General features: G+C 51.2%; 1 protein-coding gene across 1 annotated transcript; it reads left to right on the top strand.

The window, feature by feature from the left end:
- Window positions 1-27899, top strand: MX1 (MX dynamin like GTPase 1). The gene is made up of 15 exons (XM_043593560.1): window positions 1-39; window positions 3295-3374; window positions 4515-4629; window positions 8888-9080; window positions 10144-10281; window positions 12121-12275; window positions 12894-13032; window positions 13609-13807; window positions 15201-15279; window positions 16801-16923; window positions 17289-17430; window positions 20421-20579; window positions 21768-21844; window positions 23253-23501; window positions 26778-27899. The coding sequence occupies exons 3-15, from the start codon at window positions 4531-4533 to the stop codon at window positions 27006-27008; spliced, it is 1983 nt and encodes a 660-aa protein (XP_043449495.1). The 5' UTR covers window positions 1-39; window positions 3295-3374; window positions 4515-4530; the 3' UTR covers window positions 27009-27899.

Raw genomic sequence — 27899 nt, 5'->3', positions numbered from 1 at the left:
GCGGCGGCGAGGGGCCCTGGCAGCTGCGCGCGGGGACAGGTGAGGGTCGCGTTCCTGGGTAGCAGCACCTTCTTGCAAGCTGGGGGGCTGGGGTGGGAGGGCTGGGTGCGGAGACAAGCTCTCTGGAGGCATGGGGGAGCAGAAGCTGGTCATAGTGAGGACGGTGATGATGGTGATGGTGACGGTGACAGTGACGATGATGATGGAAATACTGGCTGGGCTCAGAGGCCGCTTGATTCTGCTTCTGACCAACAGGCTGCTAAGACTCCTGGATGACTTATCAGAAACAGCCCCCCACCCCCCCGCACCTCGAGGACTTTTCTGCTTGAGGAGGTGGGCCGGTGGAGGGGAGGGGGGCCAAGGGGGTCTCCCAGGGGGCCAGTCTCCCAAGGGGGTCTCCCAGGGGTGTGCACTGAGAAAGTTTCACGTTCAGTGCTGGGCGCCCTCCAAGCCCACCCCGAAGGTGGCCCATGGCTTGTATCAGTTTATATTTCCTGCTATCGACCTTAAAAATAAAACCGTGTGTTCTTTGATCAGCAAACGTGGGCTTCTTCAGGAATAGCAGCGATCTGGAATCCGGGACGCGCAAGCCATGGCAAAACCATAGGCAAGTCCAACAAACAAAGGACAGGGACAGTGCTTTCTGGAAGGGGCTTGGGGAGGGTTGTTTTGAACCTAGTCCACCGGAGAAATGCAAGAGGTCATGGCGATGGCAGGTTCTTGGCGGCTGAGTGGCAGGGGTGGCGGTTTCCCGTAGGAGATGACGTACCCACCTGTCCCGGGGGGGGGGGGGGGGGGGGCTATAATTGATGATTGTCTCTGGTCGGGGTCTGTTACTGACAATTCTTCCTATAATTGAGGAGAAATGGTACAGCCTCCGCCTTCTGGCCTCCCCACTACTTTAGTAATTTTACTGGTTTTCACATTGCTGGGGAGTGAAAACCAGACAAGTCCACAGTGGGAGTGCGCAGACCAGGGGGGTCTGCACTATCCTGCAGAATTCAGGGAGGTTAGGGTGGAGGGTCCCCGCTAGGGGGCGTCCTGAGTAGCCGAGCAGCCGGGTAGGAAGGAGGGAGGGGCCCGGCATCTGGGGAAGTGCCCCGCCCAACGTACCCCCCCCCACCCCCGACCCAGGGAATGGGGGGCTGCCCAGGGACCCGCTTCTCCGCTGCTAGCGCTGCGGGATGGGACTGAGCAGGGGACAGGCTAGTTTTGAGGGAGTTAAGACCGTCCTGGGGGCTGACGGAGGGAGCCAGGCTCGGAGACACCTGCACTCCACCCCGCGTGACCGCCCGAGCTGTGCATGTGGGGGCTCTTGGAATCATTTGGTCAAATTTAAATCAGGTGGTTGTCAGAAGCAGGATCAAGTGATGCTAACCCCTAGCGGTCAGTCCCAAACGGCTCCTCGAATGTCTAGCCGTGTCATTTTTCCACTTTGGAACAGAGCTGCTGGCTGGGAACCCCTGTCATGTGGACAGGATGCCCCCTGCCCCTCCATTTCCTTCTTGGCTTCCCTCTCCCCACCTCCCGGTACTGAGCTCCCTCCTGGTGGTTTGGTAGAGAGTATTCTAAAGAGCAGAATGTTCTCCCCTTCCACCATAAAAATTTAAATGTCAGTGGGTTTTTGCAAGGCGGAAGACTCCCAAGAGAAAAAGTGAGTGTAAGTCCTACGGGGATTATTTTAAAAACTGGACTCAATTGTGTTGGGCAAGTGGCAGACTTCCTAGATCAGGGGTTCAGCAGGACGCAACAGGTGGGTGGTTCTTAATAGGGGTTGGGAGACCTCTGTGAGGTCTGGGCTGGAGGAAGCTTTCCCACAAGGATAGCGACCCACGGGACCGCCCTTGGATGGTGCCCCCACCCTCTGCTGCAGAGACTCTCCAGGGATGCCGCTGGTGGATAGGGTCCGGGTCTGGAAGCCACCCTCTGAAATCCAAAGTGCAGGGGCAGCCAGACAGCCTCGTCCGAGAACGGGGGGGTGGGGGGGGGGCGGGCTGGGTGTCCACAGACCCGCCCTTGGCAGTTTCTCTATCCCCTGCCCCAACCTTGGCAGTGAGGGAAGAGCCCATCCTGACCACTGGCAGGGGTGGGGGGAGGAAGATGAAAGTGGAGAGGGGTTCCGGGTGATGTGCCTACCTCAGAGAGCAGCCCACAGTCTTGTCTTAAACACACAGTGTGGGTTAGACGTTTTAGGAGCAGACGCGGGCTGAGAGCGTGACCCCACCATGGCCACAACTGGCAACTGCATTCAGTTCGGTTTGACGGCCGGGTGCCGAGTGTAACTGATAAGTAAGAAACGGGCTTTAATTCCTGAGATTGTCCTGCCCCTGAACTCCAAACTGATCTTCAAAGATCATCTATGAAAGGTACAAACATTTAAGATGCACAGATAAGATTTTGTGTCCAAGGGATGTCATATGAAGCAAACAGAGGAGGGGAATGTATTCACACAATCCTGTGTTGACGGAATTTGAATGCGTGGTCATGGGGCTGTAGGACCTGGGGACCAATGATGCCACCTGACTGGGTGCACTAAGGCCAACTGAGGCAGCTGTGGTCTTCAATGTGGGGCCCCAGTCTGGGACTCCCTGAGTGCACAAAGCATCTCCAAAGGCATGGTTGGTCCGGGGGAGGTTAGGAAATACATTTCCATATTGTCATACTCTTTCTAATTGATTGCCTTTCCAAATCACCTTTCTCCCACTTTACGATAAAAGGAATACATTTCTCCCCTTTTTTCTTTTTAGTTTTTTTTAACATTTATTTATTTTTAAGAAACAGAGAGAGACAGAGCACAAGTGGGGGAGGGGGCAGAGAGAGGGGAGACACAGAATGTGAAGCAGACTCCAGGCTCTGAGCTGTCAGCACAGAGCCTGACATGGGGCTCAAACCCACAGACCGAGAGATCGTGACCTGACCCAAAGTCAGACACTTAACTGACTGAGCCACCCAAGCGCGCCTCCCTTTTTTTTTTTTTAACCTGTCCCTTTCAACTGCCCCAATATTAAAGGAAGATCGCGTAGCTCTTGGGGGAGGGTCTTGTGAAAGAAGCACAGAGAACATCAGAAAATATCGTTGATTCAGGCAGTAAATTAACAGTAAGGCTCTGTGCCTTATCGGTCTCTCTTAGAATTAAAATACTCAAGATTTGCCAAAAGGGTTCTGAGAACCATGAGCTTGCTTCATCGTGAGGCCTCTGTGCATCGTTCTTAACAATGGGACCTTACCTTGATGAGTCGTCACATACGTTCACCTAGGTTTTGGCCTAATTTGTAAGTTTTGTGTGATTTCAAGGAGGCGTGGGAGAAGAGCTCCGTGTTTCTATCCAACTAGTCAACGTTGCATCGTCAAGGGAAAAGGAAGGTGTGTTGGAGGTAAGTAGGCGGTTTACGTTTCTCATAATTTGTTTCAAGTCATAGAAAAATTCCCGCTCACTTTTACCCAAGATGATTAGATGTGTAAAATTTACTATTTAGAGGCATGGGGTCCCAGAAATTTTTTTATTTTATTTTACTTTATTAAAAAAATGTTTTTATGCTTATTTATTTTTGACAGAGAGAGAGAGAGAGAGAGAGAGAGAGAGAGAGAGAGCATAAGCGGGGGAGGGGCAGAGAGAGAGGGAGACACAGAATCCCAAACAGGCTCCAGGCTCTGAGCTGTCAGCCCAGAGCCTGACGAGGGGCTCGAACTCACAGACCGCGAGATCATGACCTGAGCCGAAGTCAGACGCTCAACCGACTGAGCCACCCAGGCGCCCCCAGAAATTCTGAAAAATGAATTTCAGACATATATGTACGGATCTGGAGGGATACAGACAAGTATGGTGAAGTGGACGATTAGCTTCTTTCAAAATAAAATGATATCATATCTAAATGAGAAGGCGGATGTTAGCCGAAGCCATCGTGGTGATCATTTCACAAAATGTGCTCAGACCTTCATGCTGTACGCCTCGAACATACACAATGATGGATGTCGATCCATCAAACCCATCAAGCTGGAAAAAATAGAAAAAAGTGAAGGTCATTAAGATACACTCGTATGGGGGGAAATGGAATAAAAATATGAAGCCAGGAGCAAAACGAACAGAGTAAAAGAACTTAAAGTTTAGGCATTTTTTTTTCAACTATAAGCTTGGGTATCAAAGTTCCATTATATTGAGATTCCCACAGCAACATTGGGAATGGTTCTATAATAAGTTTCCTTTTACATGCGAATTTTAAAAATTCACGGGAATTTTGTTCTTTGCCACCGTTCCAATTGATGGTGAAAAAATTTTTGCCGTTCAACCTAAAATTGTAATAGGAAACACCTAGTTTTAAAGACTCTTTTGGGGTCTGGGAGCCCATTCCTGAAGACGGCTAAGCTGCCTCCAACCATCATTTGGCTCCTTGTTTCGTTTCAGTCCCTAAAGAGTTAAGGAGCCCACAGTGTGTCCCAGTGTATCTAGTGGTGATTCTGTGACTGAATGAACCTGGCTTCTGAATTGTGTTAATCCCGATGTGCTTGATTTTAAGCTGATCAAGGGTGGAGATGGTTAATTCTAAAGGAAAGATCACTGACTCAGATCCTGTATCCGATCATCTGTTACTAAATGGACTTGCGGATAAGGCAGAGAAAAATCAGGAAACGGTAAGTTGCCGCCCGAAAATAGCCGTGTTTGAGGGCTGTCCTTGTAGACGGCGATGCTCCTGACCCGGGATGACTGCTTCTTGATCTCTCCGGCTGCGGTTGCTGATGTGATCCCCTACTCGTCCCTCTGGGGCCCATCTGGCCACCAAGTGTAGTGTAGATGTTTCACCATAGCTGACACTGGTTGGTTGGGGTGCAGTTTCAGCCTGGGAAGCCGGGCGGGATGTTGTCCGGCTCCTGTAGGAACTGGCCTCGCTCTGGGCCCAAGGACCACCGTGCTATCCCACACCCACCACATGGTTCCATCCCCTCACCGGCAAGCCATGCGGCATCGTTTTTTTCCCCGGAATCCAGAACGTATTTTTGATGGGAACCAAACTTGGCCTCTGAAATCAGTCTGATCTGAATTTTATCCCAATGCAAACACTTCCAGCTGTGTGGTCTTGTTTCTAAGATGGCTCTTCCTCCCTGGTGTACGAGTTGGGTTCTCCATCTCTAACATGGGAATGATAACAGTATTTGCCTTCTGTGACTGTTGAGACAGAGGTCCCTTTACTGCTGTCGTGTGTCTTAAAGTCATGGATCATGTCGTGTGTCTTAAAAGTACAAGCCTCTTTCAAGTTGACCCCATTTTCATAATAAATGCTAAACAATATTAACCAATACTAAAAGCCACATTGAAGCACACAGAAAAATAAGAAGGTCCCCAACATAACTGTGTTTCTTGCCTGACTGTAACCGGCAGTGTATGGGGCAGTAAGAACTCATACCGTTCACACCCACCTGCTTGGCTGTAGCTTGGCCTTTTCCAGTCATGCTGAACGGTGCTGTCTTATAATCCAGAAATTCCATTTCTAGGTACAGACCTTGGTTTTCAACGTGTGGTCCCCAGACCAGCATCCTCAGCAAGGGAAGTTTGACCTGTAAATGATTAGCCCACACATCCACCTCCCCCCAGACCTGATGAACTAGGAACTCCAGGGGTAGGGCCCACATCTGTGTTCGAATAGTGCTTCCAGGCGATTCTCTTTGTGCTAAACCACTATGCAAACTTGCAGGTGCCCTCTGAGAGCCATGTTCATAATGGCATTGTTTACGATAACAAAACCCAGAATCAACACAAGGGCCTGTGAGCCGTGGACGAATGTGTCAATAGCGGTATGCTCATGCAGCAGAATTCTGCTTAGAAGTGGGCATCAAAGCATCAAGATCTAAAAAACAGTGGCAAAACAAAGAACTGAGTCATAGAAGAAATGTGTGGTATGGCCCCACTTATACAAAGTTCCAATTCAGGCAACAAGAAGCAATGTATCGCTTAGGGAAAGATGGGTAGGTGGTAAAACCGTGAAGAAGAACAAGAACATGGTTCTCACGAGCCTCAGGATGGAGAGACCCTCGGTGGGGAGAAGGGGTAACAGCAGGAAGGTGATGGGGAAGGGTGCGTGGAGTGTCTTATGGACTGGGGTTATGTGTTTTCTTAATTCAGGTGGTTGGTACTATTATTCATGTTTTATAAACTCTTGGGAATAGGTGATCTAAAGAAATGAAAACAAAGAAGAACCCATGAGGAAGGCTGAGACGGAGGCTGGTGGGTACAAAGGTGTAGCCAGGTTTCTGGTACTTTCTGGAAAGCCATGGGGCTTTCCCTGTGGAGCTGTGCTCCACACCTTTCTGAAGTTTGTTATAGAAAAAACTGACAGCAGATGCTTGTTTAAAAAAATGGCCAAGAGGATTTTATTCCAGCCTAATGCCACAAGGGAGAGAGACTGAGGTCAAGGTGGTACGGGAGGACAGGTGGGGATTTACAGCCAGCAGGAAGGGTGAGGGAGAGGAGAAAGAATGACTAAGAACAGGTTATCATCAAGGGGACCGGGAGAAAGAGCTTGATTAGCTTTCAAAGGTGAGGGGATTCTTTGCTAAGAAGGATTCTTTGCTAAGTCTGGGCTCAGCAGCCCAGGAGAAGCCAAGTGGAGAACAGGGCTCAAGGTGGTCAAAGAGGGCTCGCTAGCATTTGGTCAAGGAGGTCCTTGCAGAAATCTGCCAGCATTCCCTGTATACAAACTCTTGTACTCATGTACTTTGTAAGGCAGTGGTTCTCAACCAGAGGCACTTTTGCCCCTTGGAACGTGTGGCAATGTCTGGAGACATTTTGATGGTCACAACTCAGAGTGAATAATGAATAGAGGCCAGGGATTCTGCTGAATCTCCTGCAATGCACAGGACAGCCCCCAACAACAAAAGCTGACCTGGCAGAAAATATAAATAGCTTCTCACCACGAGATAAAGGAACTACCTAGTAAAACTTATGTATATTATAAAGCATATTCTCATAGTCTCTTCTTAATCAGGTTGTTTGTTTTGTTATTGTCAAGGAATTTCTTGGCAGTTCTTTATGTATGCTGGGTACAAATCCTTTGTCAAATATATGTTTTGTGAATATTTTCTCCCAGACTGTGGCTTGTTTTCCTTCTCTTAGTCTTTTTTAGAGACCAGATGTTTTCAATGTTGATGAAGTCCAATTTATCAGTTGGTTCTTTTATGAACTGTGCTTTGGGGGCCATATCTAAGAAAACATTGCCTAACTCACAGCCATAAAGATTTTTCTCCTGTTTTCTTCTAGAAGTTCTGTAGTGTTAGGTTTTGCATTTAGGTCTATGATCTGTTGTGAGTTACTTTTTTAGTGTGGTGTGAAATATAGATACAAGGTTATTTTGGGGGGTATGTATATGACCAGTTGTTCCAGCACCATTTGTTGAAAAGCTTTATCCTTCCACTGCATTGCCCTTTTGTCAAAATCAGTTGTCCATACGTAATGTCAGTTTATTTTTGGAACATATATTCTGTTCCTTTGATCTCTTTCTCAATTTTATACCAGTATCACATTGCTTTGCTTACTGCAGCTTTTTAATAAATATTGAAATCAGTAATGTTAGCCCTCCAACTTTGTTCTTCTTTTTCAAAGTCAGTTTGTTCTAAAAATGTTTTAGACCGTTTATATTTATTGTGGTTGTTAATGAAGTTTGAGAAGATCATTTTGCTATTTATTTTCTATTTTCCCTGTCCTTTATTTCCCCTTTCCTCTTTTTCTACCTTCTTTTGAATTAATCAACTACATTTTTGATGATTCTATTTTATTTCCTTTGTTGATTTTCTAACTGTGCCTATTTTAGGGTTTATATTTTACATATTTAACTTGTCAAGTCTAACTTGAAGTGATAGTAAATAACTTAATATTTAAAAATTTTTTAATTTTTTTAAATTTATTTTTGAGACAGAGAGAGACAGAGCATGAGCAGGGGAGGGGCAGAGAGAGAGGGAGACACAGAATCCAAAGTAGGCTCCAGGCTCTAAGCTGTCAGGACAGAGCCCAACGCGGGGCTCGAACTCACAGACTGTGAGATCGTGACCTGAGCCAAAGTCGGACGCTTAACTGACTGAGCCACCCAGGCGCCCCTATAACTTAATATTTAAATAAGAACCTTACAAATGTATGCTTCCATTTGTCTCCTCCTAGCATTCATGTTGATTCTGTCATGAATTTTAATTTGACTTATAAGCCCCACAATATATTGTTATTTTTGTTCAGTCATATATCTTTTAAGGATATGTAAGTTACTTTTAAAAAATGTAGTAGTTACCATTTCTGGTGTAGATTCCTTTGTGTGGATTCAGATTTTCATTCAGAATCATTTTCCTTCTGGCAGAAGGACTTCTTTAACATTCCTTGTAGTGCCAATGCTGGTGATGAATTCATTCACTTTTTTATGTCTGAAAAAAACTTCATTTGCCTTCATTTTTAAAAAGGTATTTTGGCGAGGTATAGAATTCTAGGATGATGGATTTTTTTTTCCCTCCAGTATTTTAAGAAGGCTATTCCACTACCTTCTTATTTGTATTGTTTCTGATGAGAAATCTGCTATAAATTTCATCTTTGCTCCTCAATGTGTAATGTGTTCTCCGGCTGCTTGAAACATTTTCTCTCTGTCGCGGGTTTTGAGCTATTTGACTATAATCTGCCTTGATGTAGTTTATGTACCTTATGTTTGGGGTTCATTGAGCTTCTTGGGTCTTTGAGTTAATTGTTGTCAAGTGTGGGGAATTTTTACCTATCATTTCTTTAAATAGTTCTTTGTGTTCCTTTCCCACTCTCTTTTGGGATCTCTTCTCACCTATTGTGATAGGCTGATTGAAGTTGTCTGTCTCTGATGGAACATGACCCGCAGGCCATGACAGAATTCTTTGATTCTGCTTTCTTCAGGGACTCAAGAAGAGCCTATGTAGCCAGTACGAAGAGAAAGTGCGCCCCTGCATTGACCTCATCGACTCCCTTCGTGCCCTGGGTGTGGAGCAGGACCTGGCCCTGCCTGCCATCGCTGTCATCGGAGACCAGAGCTCGGGCAAGAGCTCAGTGCTGGAGGCCCTGTCAGGGGTCGCCCTTCCCAGAGGCAGCGGTAAGAACTTGCTCTCTGTTTTAATCAGTTCAGGCAGCCATAACAAAATGCCACAGACTGGGTGGCTGAAACAGAGACTTATTTCTCACAGTTCTGGGGGCTGGAAGTCCAAGACCAAGGTGTTGGCATGGTTGGTTTCTCCCGAGGCCTTTCTCCTTGTGCAGATGACCGTCTCCTTGTGTCCTCAGATGGCCTTTTCTCTGTGCACACACACGTCTGGCGTCTCTTCCCTTTTTTGTATGGATGCCAGTCACCTTGGGCCCCACTCTTCTGACCTCATTTGCCTTTAATTACCCCTTTAAGGAGTGGCCCCAGTGGTCACACTGGGGGCTGAGGCTCTAACACATGAATTGGGAGGGGGACGTGAGTCAGTTCATGGCACCCTCTTGTTGCACGTTTTTGTGTGGGTTGTGTATAACCTGTGCATTATGGCAGGTCTGAGTATATGTACTGGCACCCCAGCCCAGAACCACGTGCATGTGGGTGTCTTTCCTGAGCCCCTTCTCAAGAGGTGACCTTCCAAATGGGAGGTAACGATTGGTGCTCTGATTAGTGGTGCTATTTGAGTGCCAAGGTCAAGGGATCGGTGGGGCTCCAGGGGAGAGAGGGCAGACCTGAGATGGGCCTTGAAGTACAGGTCAGATGTAGGAGAGGGTGGGGTCTGGAAGTTTACAGCAGGGGGACGTGGTCAGGGGGCCTGGTGAGGGCAGTATGTGTTCCTGATGGTATGGGTATATCCTGGGGGATAGCGGAGGACATTTACCAGAGTCTGGGGTTTCCTACGAGAGTGCGCCACCCGAGCTGATGGCAAAACATGAAGCGAGAAGCCGAAAGTGGTGGCTCTCAAGCATTAGTGAGCAAAAAATTACCTGGAATGCATACTCAAAATGCATATTTCTAAGGCCACCCCAGACCTAATGCATCCGAGTGTCAGACAAGGGGACCAGGCGCTTTTAGCAGCCTGCCCAGATGATTATAGAAAAGTTTGCGCAGCATTGATCTCAGGCCACCGTCTAGGACTCTTGAGAGCAGAGTGCAGGACTGATGTGGACGTGGCCTCCAGGTATTGTCACAAGGTGTCCTCTGGTGCTGAAGCTGAAGAAGCTCATGAATCAGGATGAATGGAGAGGCAAAGTCAGCTACCAGGACTTTGAGACGGAGATTTCAGACCCTTCGGAGGTGGAGGAGGCAATCAATACAGGTAAGTGCCCCACATTTGTTCGCTATCACCTGTTTGGACATCTGGCCACCTGGGTGAGGGAGGAAGGGGTCCATCTGTTACTGCCCCCCCTCTTCCCTTTCTGGGCCTGTCCTGTTCTCCTGGGGGCCTCCCTCCGGCCCTCATCTGCATCAGGCCCCGGCTCCCTTGTGTCTTCTCTTCTTTTGCCCTCAGTAAGACCAGAGCTTTGGACAGAATCTGACCTCAGCAATTACTTGCTTAGTATGTAAATAAGCATCGGAGAGTAATGTGGACTTTAAAATTTAAACAAGGAGTATCTGTCCCTTATTCAAAGGCTTCCCCACTCCACAGATCTGATGGAAGAAGAATTGGGTGTGGGGCCAGGGAACCCCTTTCCCCATTAGCCTCATAAAAGGCATCCTGGACCATCCCCGAACCCTCTCTGGAAGCATCTCATAGGCCTTTTTCTCTGCATGTGTTTGCATAATCCCAGCTCGGGTTGACCTACGGTGCGTCTCAGTGAATGCCAGCCACAGAGACAGAGATCACCCTGTCCCCATGAGGCATCCGAAAGGAGAGATAACACGCGGAGGACATAAGGACAAGTAGTGGCAGGGTTGGCTGCGGCTGAGAGTGAGCAAGGTGGATAGATAATCTCTGCCACGTGGACCTTCGCTTCTTCCTAGTGTGTCACAGCCTAGTCTCAGTCATTTGGGGAGCAGAAGTGGCAAAGAATGAGCTTGGCTCTTAAGAAGGTAGCAGCCACTTGGGATGGGCACTGGGTGTTGCATGGAAACCAATCTGACAATAAATTGTATTAAAAAAAAAAAAAGAAGCACTAAGTTGCATTTATAGACTGTTTTACAAAAGTTGAAGTCAGAACGTCATTGTGTGATTGTTGGGCTTAGATTGGCTCCAGGGCCAGAACACTCAAAACCGCTGTGTGTACCCCTCGCCCTTCCTGTGTAACAACGCTATCTCAAAGCCCAGTGGTTTGGAAGCATTGGTTTCTCGCGATTTGGTGATCAGCCAGGCAGTTCTTTCCCTCCAGCTGGCTTGACTGAAGCCAACCGTCGAGGATGGCCTCAGTCACATACCCAGGCCCTGGGCTGGAAAGAGCAGGCCTTCTCCCCATGCGGTGGCCATCCTCCTCCAGGAGGCCAGGCTTGGCTTTTTGCGTGGTGGCGGACAGGTTCCTGGCAGGAAGGGAAGAGGATCCCCCAGGCGCAAGGTCTCAATCTCTCCTGGAGTCCATTCTGTGATGTCCTGTCAGCCACGGGCAAGCCCGAGGTCGAGGGACAGACTCTCCGGTTGGGAGAAGGTCGCCCTGGAGAGGAGCGTGCGTGCAGTGACGGAAGGGAATGCCGATAAATAAATTTAGATCTTGAAATTGTCATCGTTACGGAGGCAGGAGCCAAATGAGGTCCCTTGATAGGATGTCAATGCCAGGGCTCTTTTGCTCAAAACTAGCACGTTCCCCTCCATCATTTCCCAAATCCTGCCCCAGCGTGCCCATGTGTTTTTATTTGCTTTCATTTTGCTTTGTTGTTAATCTCCTAGTGACGTCAGGGGAAGGATGTAGGCGCTATGCCAGGAAGAGCTCAGGTCGGCCCCGCTCTGGCCCGGGGCAGGTGCATCTTTAGAGATGTTTCTCTTGCTCTCTCCACAAACAGTTCTGGCCACTGGCAGGGAGAACCCTGGATTGTCCTTTGAGTTTCCTTTTAGCCCCGGAAAAGTGAATCTGCTCCAGATATGCCTTATCCAAGCACGGCAGGTAGAAGGTGCTTTCGGAGGATTTGCTATAGGGAGATGCTTGTGCTGTATGCTCTATTCAGGTTTTCTCGTTTCCCCCTTCCCTAGCCCAGAATGCCATCGCCGGGGAAGGACTGGGGATCAGTCATGAGCTAATCAACCTGGAGGTCAGCTCCCCTCATGTCCCGGATCTGACCCTGATAGACCTCCCTGGCATCACCAGGGTGGCTGTGGGCAATCAGCCGGCCGACATCGGACGCCAGGTACAACCTCGGTCTGGGGGGGACCGGGGCCGTGCCCTGGACAACAGCGAGTTCCGGGCTGAGTTGGGAGGGTGGATATCAGGAGGTGTGAAGGGGTGGGCTCCGTGGCCTCCACCAAGTCAGATGGAGATGTTCTGGGGAGCGCGAGGCAAGGAGGCAGAACTGGAAATCCATTTTACAGTGTTTTGGTTTTAGACGGGGACCCATTTTGGGTTAGAGTTACATTTCGCGGCGTATCGAAGCTGGCGTGTACAGGAAGGGGTTTTATGTGGGGAGAGAAAGCATTAGCAACAGATATGATGGCATTTTCATGTTGGCAAATGTTACCCAAGAGATTTAAGATCTAGGGCACCGTCATGCACTTTGTGGCATCTTCTCTTTCCCTGTGGTTGTCCCCTGTGGAATCCTGGGAGATAGTTAATGAGCTAAGGTCTGGCGGTTTTCCCCAGACCCCAGAGCTCCATTTCTGCCACTGGAGAATTGGTTTCTTGTAACTCTGGCTTGAGAAATGCTGCAGGCTTGTTTCTTTCGGGGAGATACCCCTGGGGCTTGGAGGTCCCAAAGCAAGGGCAAGGTCGGGACCTGCCCCTGTCCTCATACGCCTTCATTTTCTCACAGACCAAGCAACTCATCAGGAAGTACATCGTTAAGCAAGAGACAATCAACCTAGTGGTGGTCCCTTGCAATGTGGACATCGCCACCACAGAGGCACTGAGCATGGCTCAGGAGGTGGACCCCGATGGAGACAGGACCATAGGTAAGAAGAGGGACGAACCTAGAAACCATAGGAGGGCTTTACTTGGCCGTGGGCTCAGCAAATGATGCCTCTGGTCTCGGCCGGACCCGTGTTTCCCCAAGCGTGGGCCAAGCCCCATCTGCACCAGAAGTAACTGGAGAATGTTTAGAAATGCTAGTGGGGCGCCTGGGCGGCTCAGTCGGTTGAGCGTCCGACTTCGGCTCCGGTCACGATCTCGCGGTCCGCGGGTTCGAGCCCCGCGTCGGGCTCTGGGCTGACAGCCCAGTGTGCCTCACTGGGAAGGTGGAGAGTCATCGCAATAGAGCATGAACTCTTCGACTGGGTAGAAGGGAAATTAAATGGCCGTCACATGCTGCTGTCTCTCTGGCATGAGGGCCAAGCCCTGGGTGAGGCAAGCCCCCCACAGCTGCCTGGAGGGGCATGCCATCTTCCTGGGGCCTGAGCTGTAGTTCTGTCACTGGCCAGGGGCTCCACCTCAAACCGTGGACTTGGGGGTTGGGGGTGCCGTCGTGTCCCCACGAGCAAGGCTGAGAGGTAACTGCGAGCGCTCTCTGATGGAAAGTCTCCGGCTTGCAGGCATCTTGACAAAGCCTGACCTGGTGGACAGAGGCACCGAGGACAAGGTGGTCGATGTGGCACAAAACCTCGTCTGTCACCTGAAGAAGGGCTACATGGTCGTCAAGTGCCGGGGCCAGCAGGACATCCAGGACCAGCTGAGCCTGGCCGAGGCTCTGGAGAAGGAGAGAGTCTTCTTTGAGGACCACCCGCATTTCAGGTGCCGGGGCCGTGTTTCCGCAAAGGGCAAACCAAAACGTAGGCCCTCCGTTTCTCCTGGGGAACGTGGCTGCCGCCCAAAAGCAGACGTTCGCAGTGGGTGTGTGAGTGTGTCCGTGGGATTTGCCCGGGAGAACAAAAGAGGAGCTGACAAAGTACAGCAGAAAATAGACCTCCACGACCAGATAGGGAGGGAACTGGCTACGATAATTGAAAATAAATTAAATAGAAACACAAATACCGGAAGAAAACATAAATGCCTCAGAATAGAAAAATAATTAGAAAGCTCAGAAATTGACCCAGAGACACACATTTGCTATATGATAAATGTGGCCTTTCCAATCGCGGGCCACATCAGTTTGATTATCTATCAGTCAGGGGCACTGGGGGAAATTGTAAATTTTATGTTATGTACCTTTTACCACAATTTTTAAAAATTGACAGATGTGGAGACCAGAGCCTAGCTGTGAGTGTGCTTTCACAAACAGGCATGCCCTTTATCCTAAAAAGTTCTTTAAACTATAAAGAATCTATAATAACTCGGCGAACGCAGATTTGGATAGGGCGAGGATAGGCCTTCCTTCCTCCAAGCAGCCCACGGTTTAGGTTCTTGTCTTGGGGAAGGGCGTGTCCCATAGTTCAATGTCATCCATACACCTACGTAGGTACGTGTCGGGGTATTTTTGTGAAATCTTATGCCGACATGCATTACGTAGACTTATGTGCATATTACGTACGTGAAGAAGGGTGTGTGTGTTATGAAAACATATCCATAGGTGACCAAGTGTATCTTTATAAAGACCAGTTCTGTAGTCAGATGACATGAGACATATTTAAAAAAATGTTTTTAAATGTTAATTTATTTTTGAGAGAGAGAGAGAGAGAGACAGTGTGAGCAGGGGAGGGGCAGAGAGAGAGGGGGACACAGAATCTGAAGGAGCTGTCAGCACAGAGCCCGACGCGGGGCTCAAACCCACGAACCGTGAGATCATAACCTGAGCCAAAGTGGGACGCTTGACCGGCTGAGCCACCCAGGTGTTCCAAATGTCATGAGCCATATTTAATGTCTCAGCTGGAAGGGATCCCTCTATACCATTTCTTAAAGAAAGCTTTTTATTTTAGTCCCGGTCATCTGACATACATACATATATGAGCTTGAGGTGTACAATTCTCTCCAACTCTATGCCATTTTTGAAGTGTCCGAAATAATGAAGACCCTGCCTTCGTTCCGCGCAGGGCAATTCTGCACATCTGTTGGGTACCCGCGGCAGGGTGCTCCATCCGCCTGGGAATAACTGGACTAGCCTTGCCTTTCCCTGCAGCAGAAAGCCGGCTTGCGTTTTCTGGCCACACCAGCATGGTTGTGCATGTCGTGTTCTCTTCTCCGTCCGCAGGGTTCTCCTGGAGGAAGGAAGGGCCACCGTGCCCTGTCTGGCGGACAGACTGACCACTGAACTCATCATGCACATCTGCGTAAGCACATGTAGAGCCGTCCGTTCTCTGACTCGAGTCCCACAAACCCAGAGCCAACCCGCGCGGGCTCGCTCACCGTCCGCGCGCACACACATCTCCCGGGGGATCTCGTTAAGGTGCAGGCTCAGGTTCGGCGGGTCTGGAGCACAGCTTGGGATCCTCGAGCAAGCTCCCGGATGGTGTGTGACTGCGGCACCACACGTTGGGCGGGACCTGATAGACTACATCCGCTTGGCCTAAAATCTCACGCGCCCTGCACGAACCTGTTCCTTTCTCGTTGCCAGCCGCTACGGCAATGGCTTGACGATGGTCATGGTCATAGATTTCATATTTTAAATCTCTCCGTGGTTCTTTTTCAAGTTTGTCTGGACAGAATCCCTTTCTCTTTCACCTGTGCGGTCCCTTAAAAAGGTTTCCTTTGCACATATTTCTGTTGTACGCAGCGCTCGAGGAGTCCAGTGTCAGGTGCACTGGGTCCTGGTAGCCATCACCCACAATGACCTGGGCTAGGGTTGCGACCCTGGGCCTATCCTTTCTGGAACTTGATCTGTGGGTACTCATGGAAGCCCAGGTTCAGAATCGGTTTCTCCAGGGAGGTGCAGCCTCCGGCCTGAATCATTTTAGATTCTCAGCTCGAGGCCTGGGGGACCCCTCAGGGAGTATGAATTTGGGCAGCAGACCTGTTTGAGTGCTGGCTTGTGGTTACAGATTTTCAGCAGAGATTTTATGTCCTTCCGCTCAGCACCGAGTTCAGTCCCCAGGAATGGGGACAGAGGGCACGGTTATTCCTAACTCTTTGGGGTCCCAGCTTTGTAGAGTAAGAAGATGTTGGCTCGTTAGAGTCCCTGCCTCGAGCAAGCCCACCGGGATTTATTCATTGCCCCAGCACCAAGTGAGGCTCTGAAACGTCACCTCAATTTTTCTTTCCTACAAATGCCCTGCGAGGCCAAATCTGGCTGTACTCCCGCTCTCCCCATCCGCCCCTGGGCACCCGTGTCACCTGTCTGTGCCTCTGAGTACCTGCCAGCTCATGGATACACTTCAAGGGATGCTTTTGAGGTGCCAGCCAGCATTTTTTGATGTTTGCGGTGGAAGAGGGCGCTAGCATGCGCCGTCCACCGTGTCGTCAGAGACAGAAGTCCCTGAAAACTTTAAATCTGTTCACAAAAGTTGTTGAATCGCAAATTGTCTCAACTGCTGCTTTTTCAGAGCCCACAAGACAGGTAGCCCTTTCTAATGTCCCTGCAGATCGTAGAAGGGGCTCTTCCTGGCGTTGCTTGGACAGGATGCAGGAACCGTGCAGAGTGGCCACCTTGGCATGTCCCTGAGACTGTCCCCCCTCCCCCCAGGAGTGGGAATGTGGGGAGGCCTGTGTGGAGTCAGTGCCCGCTAATGTGCCTCCCTCTCCACCTTCGCTCTAGAGGAAGCCAGGAGGTCAGGTGTACCGTGCAGGTGGCCTGGGGGCTCCAGCTCCTTCCCTGTCCATATTTATGTCTTTGCATTCTTTTCTGTTTTCCTCAGAAATCTCTGCCCCTGCTAGAGAATCAAATAAAGGAGAATCATGAGAAAATAACAGAGGAATTACAAAAGTATGGCTCAGATGTACCAGAAGACGAACACGAAAAAATGTTTTTTCTGATAGATGTGAGTATTGCTCGTAGCATCGAGTCGGAGATTCACACATCATTGTCCAGAAAGGGATCGTGTGCCTCATGCACTTTTCTCTCACTCCCCGAAAGCCGACCCAGGCTCACTGTGCCCGTTTAACACCAAAGAGGGGCCAGGGCAGAGGGACAATGGGCAGTGACAGATGGTCACATTTGCCGTATGGATTGCTTATCACGCATGCTCACCCGAGACCCCGAGGGCGGTTGGGGTGTGGGAGGGTCTGGTACCCCTGTCACGTGGTGAGGAGTCACTTGCCCACCCTCAGCCTACACACGGCCTCCAGACCACCCCACTTGTATCTGGAACATCTCCGCTTATACGTACGTTTTCCTTCTTAACAGAAAATCAATGCGTTTAATCATGACATCACCTCTTTAATACAAGGGGAGGAGTCTGTGGGGGAGGGTGAGAGTCGGCTGTTCACCAAAATCAGACATGAATTCCACAAGTGGAGCACCGTGATTGAAAAGAAGTTCCAGAAAGGTGAGTGCCAGGCACCGCCGTAGGCCTGGCGAGATGGGTCAAGGCGGGCGGTGCAGATGGTGAGGAGGGCCAGAGGAGGGGTGTGTGGGGGCCGCCTTTGCTCTGCCCCACGTCACTGAACTCAGGCCAGCCAGCGCCTGCTGCAGACTTCGGAGGGCACCTAGAGAGAACACGCAGACGAATCCGCCCAAGTCCGCCAGGGCTTCGACCAGAATCAGCCCTCCCGCAACAGTAGCCGGTCAACATGGCGCCTGCCACTGCCTCATGCTCTTCGTGGTCAGCTGGCCGTGGCCTTGAAGCCCGTGTGTATCTCAGTGGATTTTGTAGCTGCAACAGCGACGCAGGGGAAACGAAACATAGCCTGGACACCACCACTACACCACCAAATTCTCAAGAGTCCGAAAAAGGTAGAGAGTGTGACCTGAAGTTAATTTTTTTAATATTTCGAGATGCTTGAAGTCAATCATATACTGGCCAGTGATAAAGCGGCAGCAGCTGAGGGGAATTTTAAGTGACTTTGCTTCTACTCGGGCAGCTCGGTGGCGGGTTCCATAATGTACCTTGAGCTGACTGGAGGTTCCGACTGGCCGCTGTCCTTGGCTTTGAGTAATGAACGTGAGAGGATACATCGTGCCATCGTTGACATAATTCGACGGCCACGCCTTTCAGTCGTCTGTTCGTTGGCAGAGGGCATGGAGGGCAGGACGAGATAAATGACAGTGTTCCCTGGTGGAAGACTGGGGCGGTCACTTGCCACTTGCCATCTCTGAGCCACTCCCAAGCTGGTGACCGTGCTGCGGGAAGACAACAGTCCTTCGCTTCCAGCAACCCCCCTCGTGCATGGCTCAGCAAGCTTATTACAGCATGCGGCCCATGAGAAAATAGCTCTCATTTTAAGATGCTAAATTCCTTCCAACAAGTTATCAGTTGCACGTCACTGGGTTCCCACATGCAAGAAAATGCATTTGGACCCCTAACTCACCCCCTGTACAGAGATAAACTCAAAATGATCAGAAACCAACCTGTGAGCACTGAAACTATAAAACTCTTAGAAGAAAACCTGGATTCTAACCTTCGTGGCCTTGGATGAAGAGGCGGTGTTTGCACAGGACACGACATCACAGGCGACAAGAGAAGTAACGGACAAGGGGGACTTCATCGGGATAAACAACGTGTGTGGGTCAGAGGGTGCCACCCCCACGCACAGAACCGGAGAAAACGCAAGTCACGCATCTGACAAGGGTCCGGTGCCCAGAATATACAAAGAACTCTTACAGCTCAACAACAAAAAGCCAAATAATCCAAGTTAAAGTGAACGAAGGATGAGAATAGACATTTCTCTAAAGAGAAGACACACAAATGGCTTCTGGGCTCACGAGTAGGCGCTCAGCGTCATTAGCCGTCAGAGAAATGCAAACCAAAGCCACGGGAGACCCCATCTCACACGCACTAGGGTGGCTGGTATGTTAACGTACCCGTGTATCGGTCTGCTAGGGCCGTCCCAACAGAGCACAACAGACTGTGTGTCTTAAACGACAGAAACTTACTTTCTTACAATTCTGGAGGCTGGAAATCCAAGATCAAGGTGCCAGCATGTTTCGATTCTCCGGAGCCCTCTCTCCTTGGCACGTAGACGTCACCTTCTCCGTGTGTCCTCCATGGTCTTTCCTGCGCGGCTCTGTGTCCTGCTTTCTTCCTATAAGGACACCAGTCAGATTGGAGTTCAGTCCACCCCAATGACCTCATTTCAGTGCGATCGCCTCTTCAGAGGTCCCGTCTCCGGACACAGTCACGTTTCCTAGGTGCTAGGGGTTAGGACTTTAACATACCGATTTTGGAGAGATACAATTCAGCCTGTGGCAGCAGATGATAGAAAATGTTCAGCCATGGAAAAGCATGAAGGACGAACCTTGAAGACACTGTGCTGAGTGAAGGAAGCGAGACACAGAAAGCCACATGTGTTTTGGTTCCATTGATATGAAATGTCCGGGACAGGCGTGTCCCTAGAAATAGAGAGTAGAGGAGTGGTTTCCGGGGGCTGGGCAGGGGGAGGGAAATGGGGAGGGAGTCCTGATAGAGCGCAGGGTTCCTTGGGGCGATAGAAGTGTTTGAGAATAAGCTACTGGGGACGGTTGCACAATTTTGTTAACGTACTAACAAATCACTGAGCTCTACGCTTGACTAGGTTGAATTTAATGTTTTATTTTTGAGAGAGAGCAGGGGAGGGGCAGAGTCTGAAGCAGGCTCCAGGCTCTGAGCTGTCATTACAGAGCCCGATGCGGGGCTCGAACCCACGAACCGTGAGATCACGACCTGAGCCGAAGTCAGGTGCTTAACCGACTGAGCCACCCAGGTGCCCTGACTAGGTTGAATTAAAAAAAATTTTTTTTAAGTATATATATCTATTTTGAGAGAGAGAGCATGCATGAGCAGGGAGGGGCAGAGAGACAGGGAGAGAGAGAATCCTAAGCAGTCTCCATGCTGTCAGCACAGAGCCCAACGTGGGACTCGATCTCATGAACCGTGAGATCCTGACCTGAGCCTAAACCAAGAGTCGGATGCCCAACCAACTGAGCCACCCGGGTGCCCCATGAGGGTGAATTTTATAGCATGTGAATTTTATCTCAGTTTGTACAAAATTCCTATGAGAAAATATCTCCCAACCAAAAGAGGATACCTAGACCCTGATTTCTGGTTAGTTCTTTTTTTTTTTTTAATTTTTAAAAAATGTTTATTTATTTTTGAGAGAGAGAAAGAGGGGCACCTGGGTGGCTCCGTCGGTGAAGCGTCCGACTTCGGCTCAGGTCGCGATCTCGTGGTATGTGGGTTCGAGCCCCGCATCAGGCTCTGTGCTGAGAGTGCGGAGCCTGCTTGGGATTCTCTCTGCCCCCGACTCATGTTTTTTCTCTAGCTCAAAATAAATTAGGAAATGAAAAAGAAAAGCCCACAGGGTTGTTTTCGTAAAATAATTCAGCACCGTTCTTTTCCAGGGTACAAAGCGATATATAAAGAAATTGAGAAATTTGAAAATCGGTATCGGGGCAGAGAGCTGCCGGGATTTGTCAATTACAAGACGTTTGAGATTATTATCAAACAGCAAATCAGAGAGCTGGAGGAGCCAGCTGTCGACATGCTGCGCACGGTAACCGGTGAGTCCTTGATTTGGCTTTTCGGCGTTTTATTTCCAGGCCCGGGAAAGGCTTGGATCAAAACCAATGCTAAACTCCAGAGCTCTCCTCCCCGGGGTGTTTTCCAGTATCCAAGAACCCAGTCAATTCTCTGATTCTCCGGGGCACCAGCTGGGTGTTCGACATTTGGACTCAGTTCCGGCACTAACTGGGTTAGCGCCGACCGGACGGTGTAAGGGCTCAGCCCAGGGGACTGCCCCCACGTCAGGCTGTGCTCCTGCCGGACAGGCTCTCAGGGGTTCCCACGGCCCCCTCCTCACGAGGTTTTATAAGTTGCCAGAACACCTCACAGAACTCAGGAACACACTTGACTTACCTCTACTCGTTTATTTTAAAGGATGTACTTCCCCTTTCCAGGTTATTATAAAGGGCGTGAAGGGAAGTATAGAGGATGAGGCCTGGGGGGGGTGGTCCTGGGGCACGTGCTTCTGTCTCGTGGAGTCGGGGGCGGGGGGCACCACCCTCTGGGCACGTGGGTGCGTTCACCAGCCTGGGAGCTCTCTGATCCCTGTTGTTTAGGGGATTTTAATAAGGTGGGATCAATGATCACAAAGACATAATCAGTTATTAACTCAATCTTCTCCTCCTCAGAGGCTGCGACGTGGGATGGGGGTGGGGGGGGTGGGGCTGAAAGTTCCAGGCTTCTAATCCAGGCTCGATCTTTCTGGTGACCAGCCCTCACCCTGAAGCAGTCTGGGGCCCACCAGGAGTCACCTTCTTAGAACAAGAGATGCTCCTGTCACCCGGGAGTTTCTAAGGGATTTAGGAGCTGGGTGTCAGGAACCAGGAGCACACACAAAATACACCTTTCTCATCGTCCACACCTCTGGTCGGCTCTGCAGCTGAGATGATTATTCCACAGTCTCAAAATACTCTATTTATTTGAATCCTTTTTTTTTCCCCTAATGTGTATTCATTTTGAGGGAGAGACAGACAGAGTGCGAGCGGGGGAGGGGCGGAGAGAGAGGGAGACCTAGAAACCGAAGCAGGCGCCAGGCTCCGAGCCGGCAGCCCAGAGCCCGACGCGGGGCTCGAACTCACAGACCGCGAGATCATGACGTGAGCCAAAGTCGGCCGCTTAACCGACTGAGCCACCCAGGCGCCCCAGCCATCTATGATTTTGAACGAACCTTGTTTTCCTTTCTTCAGATATGGTCCAGCTTGCCTTTGCAAATATTTCGAAAGGAAACTTTGATGAATTTTTCAACCTCTACAGAACAACCAAGGTAACACTGACCACATGCGATTTAACCAAAAAAAAAAAAAAAAAAAAAAGTCAGCCTGATGCTAGAAAACAGATTTCTTGGATGAAGACCATCGCAACTTTGTTGCGTACGCAGAGAAGCAGAGAATCAGGCTCAGTGGCGAACTTTATTAGTGGCATCACCAGTGATCCAGGGGAAGAAGCAGTAAGCAGTAAGCGAGGTGGACCCTGGAGATAAATATTTAAAATCACAAAAGAGAGCCAGAGTTCGTGGAGAATGGCCTCATCTGAGGGAAACGGCCCCAACCCTGCAACTCACTGAGGAAGCCACATATACACCTGGCATTTTCCGAGAGTGAGGAGTCAGGAGGAAGCGAGGCCCCCCACGTCATGCAGCCGAGACCCGAAGCGTCTACCCTCAGAAGCAGGGGCTCCCCCGGCGTGGTCAGCTCAGGCCGCTGTAACGGAGCACCGCTGGGCCGCTCACCCGAAATCCCAGATCGATGTGGCGTATCTGGCATCTGCCGAGGGCCCAGTTCCTGGCTTGCGTGATCGCTGCCAGGACCGTCGTATCCTCCCAAGACAGGGAGAGAGAGAGCCAGAGGGAGGGAGGGAGAGAGCACTCTGGTGTCCCTTCTTATAAGGACATTGGCATCATCCATAAGGACTTCACTCTCATGGGCTGGATCTCCCAACCCCCCACCCCAATGCCATCACTTTGGGGATTAAGCTTTCAACTTAACGGATTTGGGGAGACACACACTCTCGGTCCCTGGCACCCAGCACCGCTGGGAACACTGGCTTGGCCTGTCGCAGGCTGGGGTCTTGGGGCCTGCGACTTAAGCTGCCCGGGCCTCTGGCTCCTTATCCACGAAATACGACTAAGAATACCTTGTTTGGAAGGTGTCACAGACACGGAAGAAAATGTCTGGGGTGCACCTGGCCTTATGCATCACAGTCGGTGGCTCCCAGTGGGCTCTGGGGAGGGCAGATACTTTCTGTGCGAGAGATCTATTCCCCGACCTTCTGGAAGCCAGTTTCTGTAAATTGCAGGAACATGAACCCTACGGAATTGAATGGATTTCCATTTGGCCCCCGTTTCACCCCCGTGATCTCTGTGATGGGCATAGATACTCCTGATGAGACGGGAAAGCCCCCAAAAGAGAAAGAATGTGAGAAATGAGGCCCGCAAGCAGAGCCCGTGCAGGTCCCCAGGCTCGGGGCAGGGGGGTCGGGGTCTGGGCGCGCTGCCCGCCCCCTCACACCCCGCCGGGGAGGGAGCCCCGTCCTAGCTAAGCCAGCGTGGGGTGCGCAAGGCTGTGGCGCGTTCCGGTAGGAGCCGGTTGGCTGCGGGCTTCAGGGAGGACCCCCTTCCTCGACCCGGCGATTTGTTTCTGAGCGAACTTCGTTCCGCTTCTCTTTTGCCCTAGTCCAAAATCGAAGACATTAAGTTTGAACTGGAAAACGAAGCGGAGAAGTCGATTCGACTTCACTTCCAAATGGAGCAGATTGTCTACTGTCAGGACCAGATCTACCAGCGGGCGCTGCAGAGGGTCAGGGAGAGGGTTTCGGAGGAGGAGAAGAGGAATAAAAAAACAAACAGTCCGATCTCTGAAGAAGTTTCTTCAGGGAGCGTCTCCTTGTGTGAAATCTTTGAGCACCTGCTGGCCTACCGCCAGGTAAGTCTGCAGGCGCCTCGGAAAGGTGGCTTTCGTTCCCTTTCCTTTTCTTGTGGATGCCTCTCTCTAAGTCTCCGGGGCTCTGTGTGGTGACCATCAGCCAGCCCCGTGTGCCCGGCCTCTGTGAGCCCCCGTGGAAGCATCGAGCCTCGGGCGGAGGAGCCGAGGCTAAGGCTCGGAGTCACTCACGTCTGGTTTTGACGGGCTGTGTGGCCCTGGCCAAGTTGCTTGACCTCTCTGAGCCTCAGCTTTCTTCTCTGTAGAGCGGTATCTCCTCACCGGGTTCTTGTGAATACTCTGGGAGCTGAGCGTGGGTGGAGCCCTTGGCTCGGGGTTGGGACGCGATGGCAGGAGCCACTCGCAGAGACACACGCTTTCGTGGCTACTGTACATTTCCAAGCGTGTGAAAAAGCAGTCTAATTCACGCTGGGGAAGGACGCACAGCTGTGCTAGAGCCGTTGAGACAGGTCAAAACCTGGACAGATAAAGCCAGTAGTCATCTTTTGGCTTATCAGATATCTCCACCAGGTCACTGTTTGGATGCTTTGTGGCAGTGTTTCTTTTTCTTTTTTTTCTTTTTAGATTTAAATCCAAGTTAGTTAACAGAGCGTGTAACAACGATCTCAGGAGTAGAATGTAATGATTCACCACTTACGTGTAACACCCAGTGCTCGTCCCAACAAGTGTCCTCCTGGATGCCCCTTTGCCCATTTAGCCCATCCCCCTACCCAACACCCCTCCAGCAACCTTCTGTTTATTCTCTGCATTTAAGAGCCTCTTAGGGTTTGTCTCCGTCTCTGTCTTTATCTTATTTTTGCTTCCCTTCCCTTATGTTCATCTGTTTTGCATCTTAAGTTCCACAGACGAGCAAAGTCCTATGATGTTTTCCTCTGACTTCTTTTGCTTAGCATAACACACTCTAGTTCCATCCACGTAGTTGCAAATGCCAAGATTTCATTCCTTTTGATCTCCGAGTAATACTCCACTGTAAATATACCACATCTTCTTTATCCATTCGTCCATCGATCGACGGACATTTGGGCTCTTTCCAACCTTTGGCTATTGTCGATAGCGCTGCTATAAACATGGGGGTGCATGTGTCCCTTCGAAACGGCACACCTGTATCGCCTGGATAAATGCCTCGTCGTGCAATTGCTGGGTCGTAGGGTAGATCTATTTTTAGTGTTTTGAGGAACCTCCGTGCTGTTTCCCAGAGTGGCTGCACCAGTTTGCGTTCCCACCAGCGGTGCAAGAGGGTTCCTCTTTCTCCGCGTCCTCACCAGCATCTGTCGTAAGGCAGTGTTTCTAGAACCCGACCGTGCACACAGATCTCCTGGGATCTGGTTGCAGGTTAGATGTGGATTGCAGGTGTGAGGTGGGGCCAAGGTTTTGCATTTCTAACGGGCTCCGAGGGCAGAGACCTTCTTGGAACGGCAAGCCTTTAAACCAAGGCCCAGTAGAAACCCGTTTCTCTTTCTGTTGGTTTACTTTTCATATGTCAGCATCGACAAGATTACATTCGCATACCTTGTTTTGCATTAGCGGATTTTTATACCAGGTTTAAATGTCTAGCGCAGCCAGAACCTCTCCCGTAATGCTGCCCACTTCGCTTCCTCTTTTCTTTTCCGTATTGTGTTGAGATACATATCACATAAAATGTACCGTCTTAACCATCCTTAAGTGCCCAGCTTGGTGGCACAAAGCCCGTCCACACTGTTGGGCAGCCGTCCCCACCTCTGTCTCCGGGATTCTTCACCCTCCCAAACTGAGACCCTGCCCCCCATGAGACGCACCTCTCCAGCCCCTCCCCCGGCCCCCCATTCTACCTTCTGATCCTGTGGACTTTCTGATTCCCGGGAGCTCGCCTACGTAGACTCATGCAACCTCTGTCCTTTCGCGTCTGGGTGACTTCGCTTAGCGTCAGGTCCTCAAGGTTCACCTTTGCCGTAATGTGCGTCAGACTGCCCTTCCTCTTAAAAGTAGCATCATACTCCTTTGTATGGAGAGACCGCATTGTGCGTGTTCATTCACCTGTCCGTGTGCCTCTGGGCTGCTGGCACCCTTTGGGCCGCCCTGGATGACGCCGCTGTGAACACGGCCATGTGTCTGTCTGTGCCCCTGCTTCTTAGCCAGAATTATCCTGCCTCTTCTTCCGTGGGTTTCGCTAGGAGTTTTAGAATCAGCCTATTCTGTCTGTGATGAAAAAAGGGCTGTGGGCATTCTTGTCGCGATCCTATTCATTCATCAGTCTGCACCGGGAGAGTTGTCATCTTTATGACATGACATTTTTCTTTCTGTGTATTTATTTTGAAAGAGACAGACAGAGAGAGAGAGAAAGCAAGCTCTGTGCTGTCAGCGCAGAGTCAGATGCGGGGCTCAATCCCACAAACTTGAGATCGTGACCTGAGCCGAAATCAAGAGCTGGGTGCCCAACCAACTGAGCCACCTAGGCACTCCTCTTTTTTTTTTGTTTTCTTTAACATTGATTCATTTTTGAGAGAGGGAGAGAGAGAGAGCATGGGAAGGGCAGAGAGAGAGAGGGAGACACAGAATCCGAAGCAGCTCCAGGTTGGGAGCTGTCTGCACAGAGCCCGATGCGGGGCTCGAACTCACGAACGGTGAGATCATCATGACCTGAGCTGAAGTCGATGCTTAACCGACTGAGCCACCCAGGTGCCCCAACACACCCCGCAGCTTTTTAAACTTTTTATCCTTCAGTCCGTTTAATCTTTTCAGCCGGCTCACGAGGCCGGGCGCTAATGTTATCACTGTTTTATGGGCAGTGGTATTGCTGAGGCACCGGACGAATCGGCTTCCCGAGAGATCAGCCTTATGTCAGGAAAGAGCTCTTTAGGAACAGGCAGGGCGCGGGGAGGGTGAAGGGGGGCTTGAAACTAGCTCCGGACTCGCAGAGACCGCAGAGGGCTCCGTCCCCCCTGTGGCTTTGGGTGGCCCGGCCTCTTTCCTGCTGAATATTTAGCGTTGATTTAAAAAAAAAAATTGCAACATGTTTTCAGCAAAGTTTAACTAATTCGAAAACGGGGTTTTTGTACTCAGTCCACGTACCTTTATTAAGCCCATTCGAGCCGAGCCCGAAGGTGCCCGAGTGGCCCCGGCCGGGAGGCGGGGTCAGGCTGCCCTCTGGCCCAGAGGCCGCTGCTGGGCTCGAGACCCAGAGACCCAGGCGGGCACCCGCACCTGCCAGGCCCGGCCCCTCCTGACGCCGGCGTGCTGACGTCAGCCCCTCACCCTCCGTGAACTCTTCTTCCCTGCCAGGAGGCCGCCAACCGTATCTCCAGCCACATCCCCCTGATCATCCAGTACTTCATCCTGCAAGTGTACGGCCAGCGGCTGCAGAAGAATATGCTGCAGCTGCTGCAGGACAAGGAGACCTACAGCTGGCTCCTGAAGGAGCGCAGCGACACCAGCGACAAGAGGAAGTTCCTGAAGGAGCGGCTCGCGCGGCTGGCCCAGGCTCGGCGCCGCCTGGCCAAGTTCCCCGGTTAAGTCCAGCTCCCTGTCCCGCCCGCATCTCCAGGACCCGCCTCCAGCCCCGCCCCAGCCCCGCCCCCAGCCCACGGACGCGTGGGGGAGCCCCGCCCTCAGCCCCAGAAGCCTGGGGGGACCCGCCCTCAGCACCCGGACTCGTGGGGGGAGCCCCGCCCTCAGCCCCGCCCCAGCCCCGGACGTGTTGGGGGAGGGGGAAACCCGCCCTCAGCCCCGCCCCAGCCCCTGACGCGTGGGAGGACCCGCTGTCAGCCCCGCCCTCAGCCCCGCCCCAGCCCCGCCCTCAGCCCCCGGACGCGTGGGGTGGGGGGAAACCTACCCTCAGCCCCGCCCCAGCCCCGGACGCGTGGGAGGACCCGCTATCAGCCCCGCCCTCAGCCCCGCCCCAGCCCCGCCCCAGCCCCGGACACGTGGGAGGATCCGCTCTCAGCCCCGCCCCCAGCCCCCGGACGCAGTGGGGGTAGCCCCGCCCCAGCCCCGGGCCCGTGGAGGGACCCGCCCTCAGCTCCGCCCTCTCCCCGCTGGCCCATTTCACAGGCGCGAGGGGTTCCTAGCCAGCCTTTCCTGGCACCGTCTGTGGTCTGTGCTTGTCCCTCGAGGGCAGGGACCTGGTGCGAAGACTTAGGTCAGGATTAAGAGGAACGAGGGTTAGACTGGGTGGACGCCGCCGCCTCCCTGGTTAGGAGAAACCAGTTTCCACCTCGGGACTGTCCCTCCGGACCCCTCTCCCTCTCCCGCCGGAGATCAGCGCATGGGGAACACCCTAGAAGGCCTAGTTCCTGCTTTGTGCCACTTGCTGTCACGCGCCTGATGTTTCTGGAGCATTGGTGCTGTGTGCGTGTGCCTAGAGGCTGCATTTCGCTGATGTGGAATAAACCCGTTTCTAGCGAC

Source organism: Prionailurus bengalensis, chromosome C2 (genome assembly GCF_016509475.1).
Source record: "Prionailurus bengalensis isolate Pbe53 chromosome C2, Fcat_Pben_1.1_paternal_pri, whole genome shotgun sequence".
NCBI classification, from domain to species: domain Eukaryota; kingdom Metazoa; phylum Chordata; class Mammalia; order Carnivora; family Felidae; genus Prionailurus; species Prionailurus bengalensis.
The sequence above is the reverse complement of the archived record's forward strand: the minus strand, read 5'-3'. Positions and strand labels throughout refer to the sequence as shown.

Excerpts from the sequence above, each read along its gene's own strand:
- MX1 (XM_043593560.1), top strand. The coding sequence starts at position 4,531 with ATGGTTAATTCTAAAGGAAAGATCACTGACTCAGATCCTGTATCCGAT. Across the intron at positions 4,630-8,887 it reads CAGAGAAAAATCAGGAAACG|GGACTCAAGAAGAGCCTATG; the intron begins GTAAGTTGCCGC and ends TGCTTTCTTCAG. Across the intron at positions 17,431-20,420 it reads TGAAAAGAAGTTCCAGAAAG|GGTACAAAGCGATATATAAA; the intron begins GTGAGTGCCAGG and ends GTTCTTTTCCAG.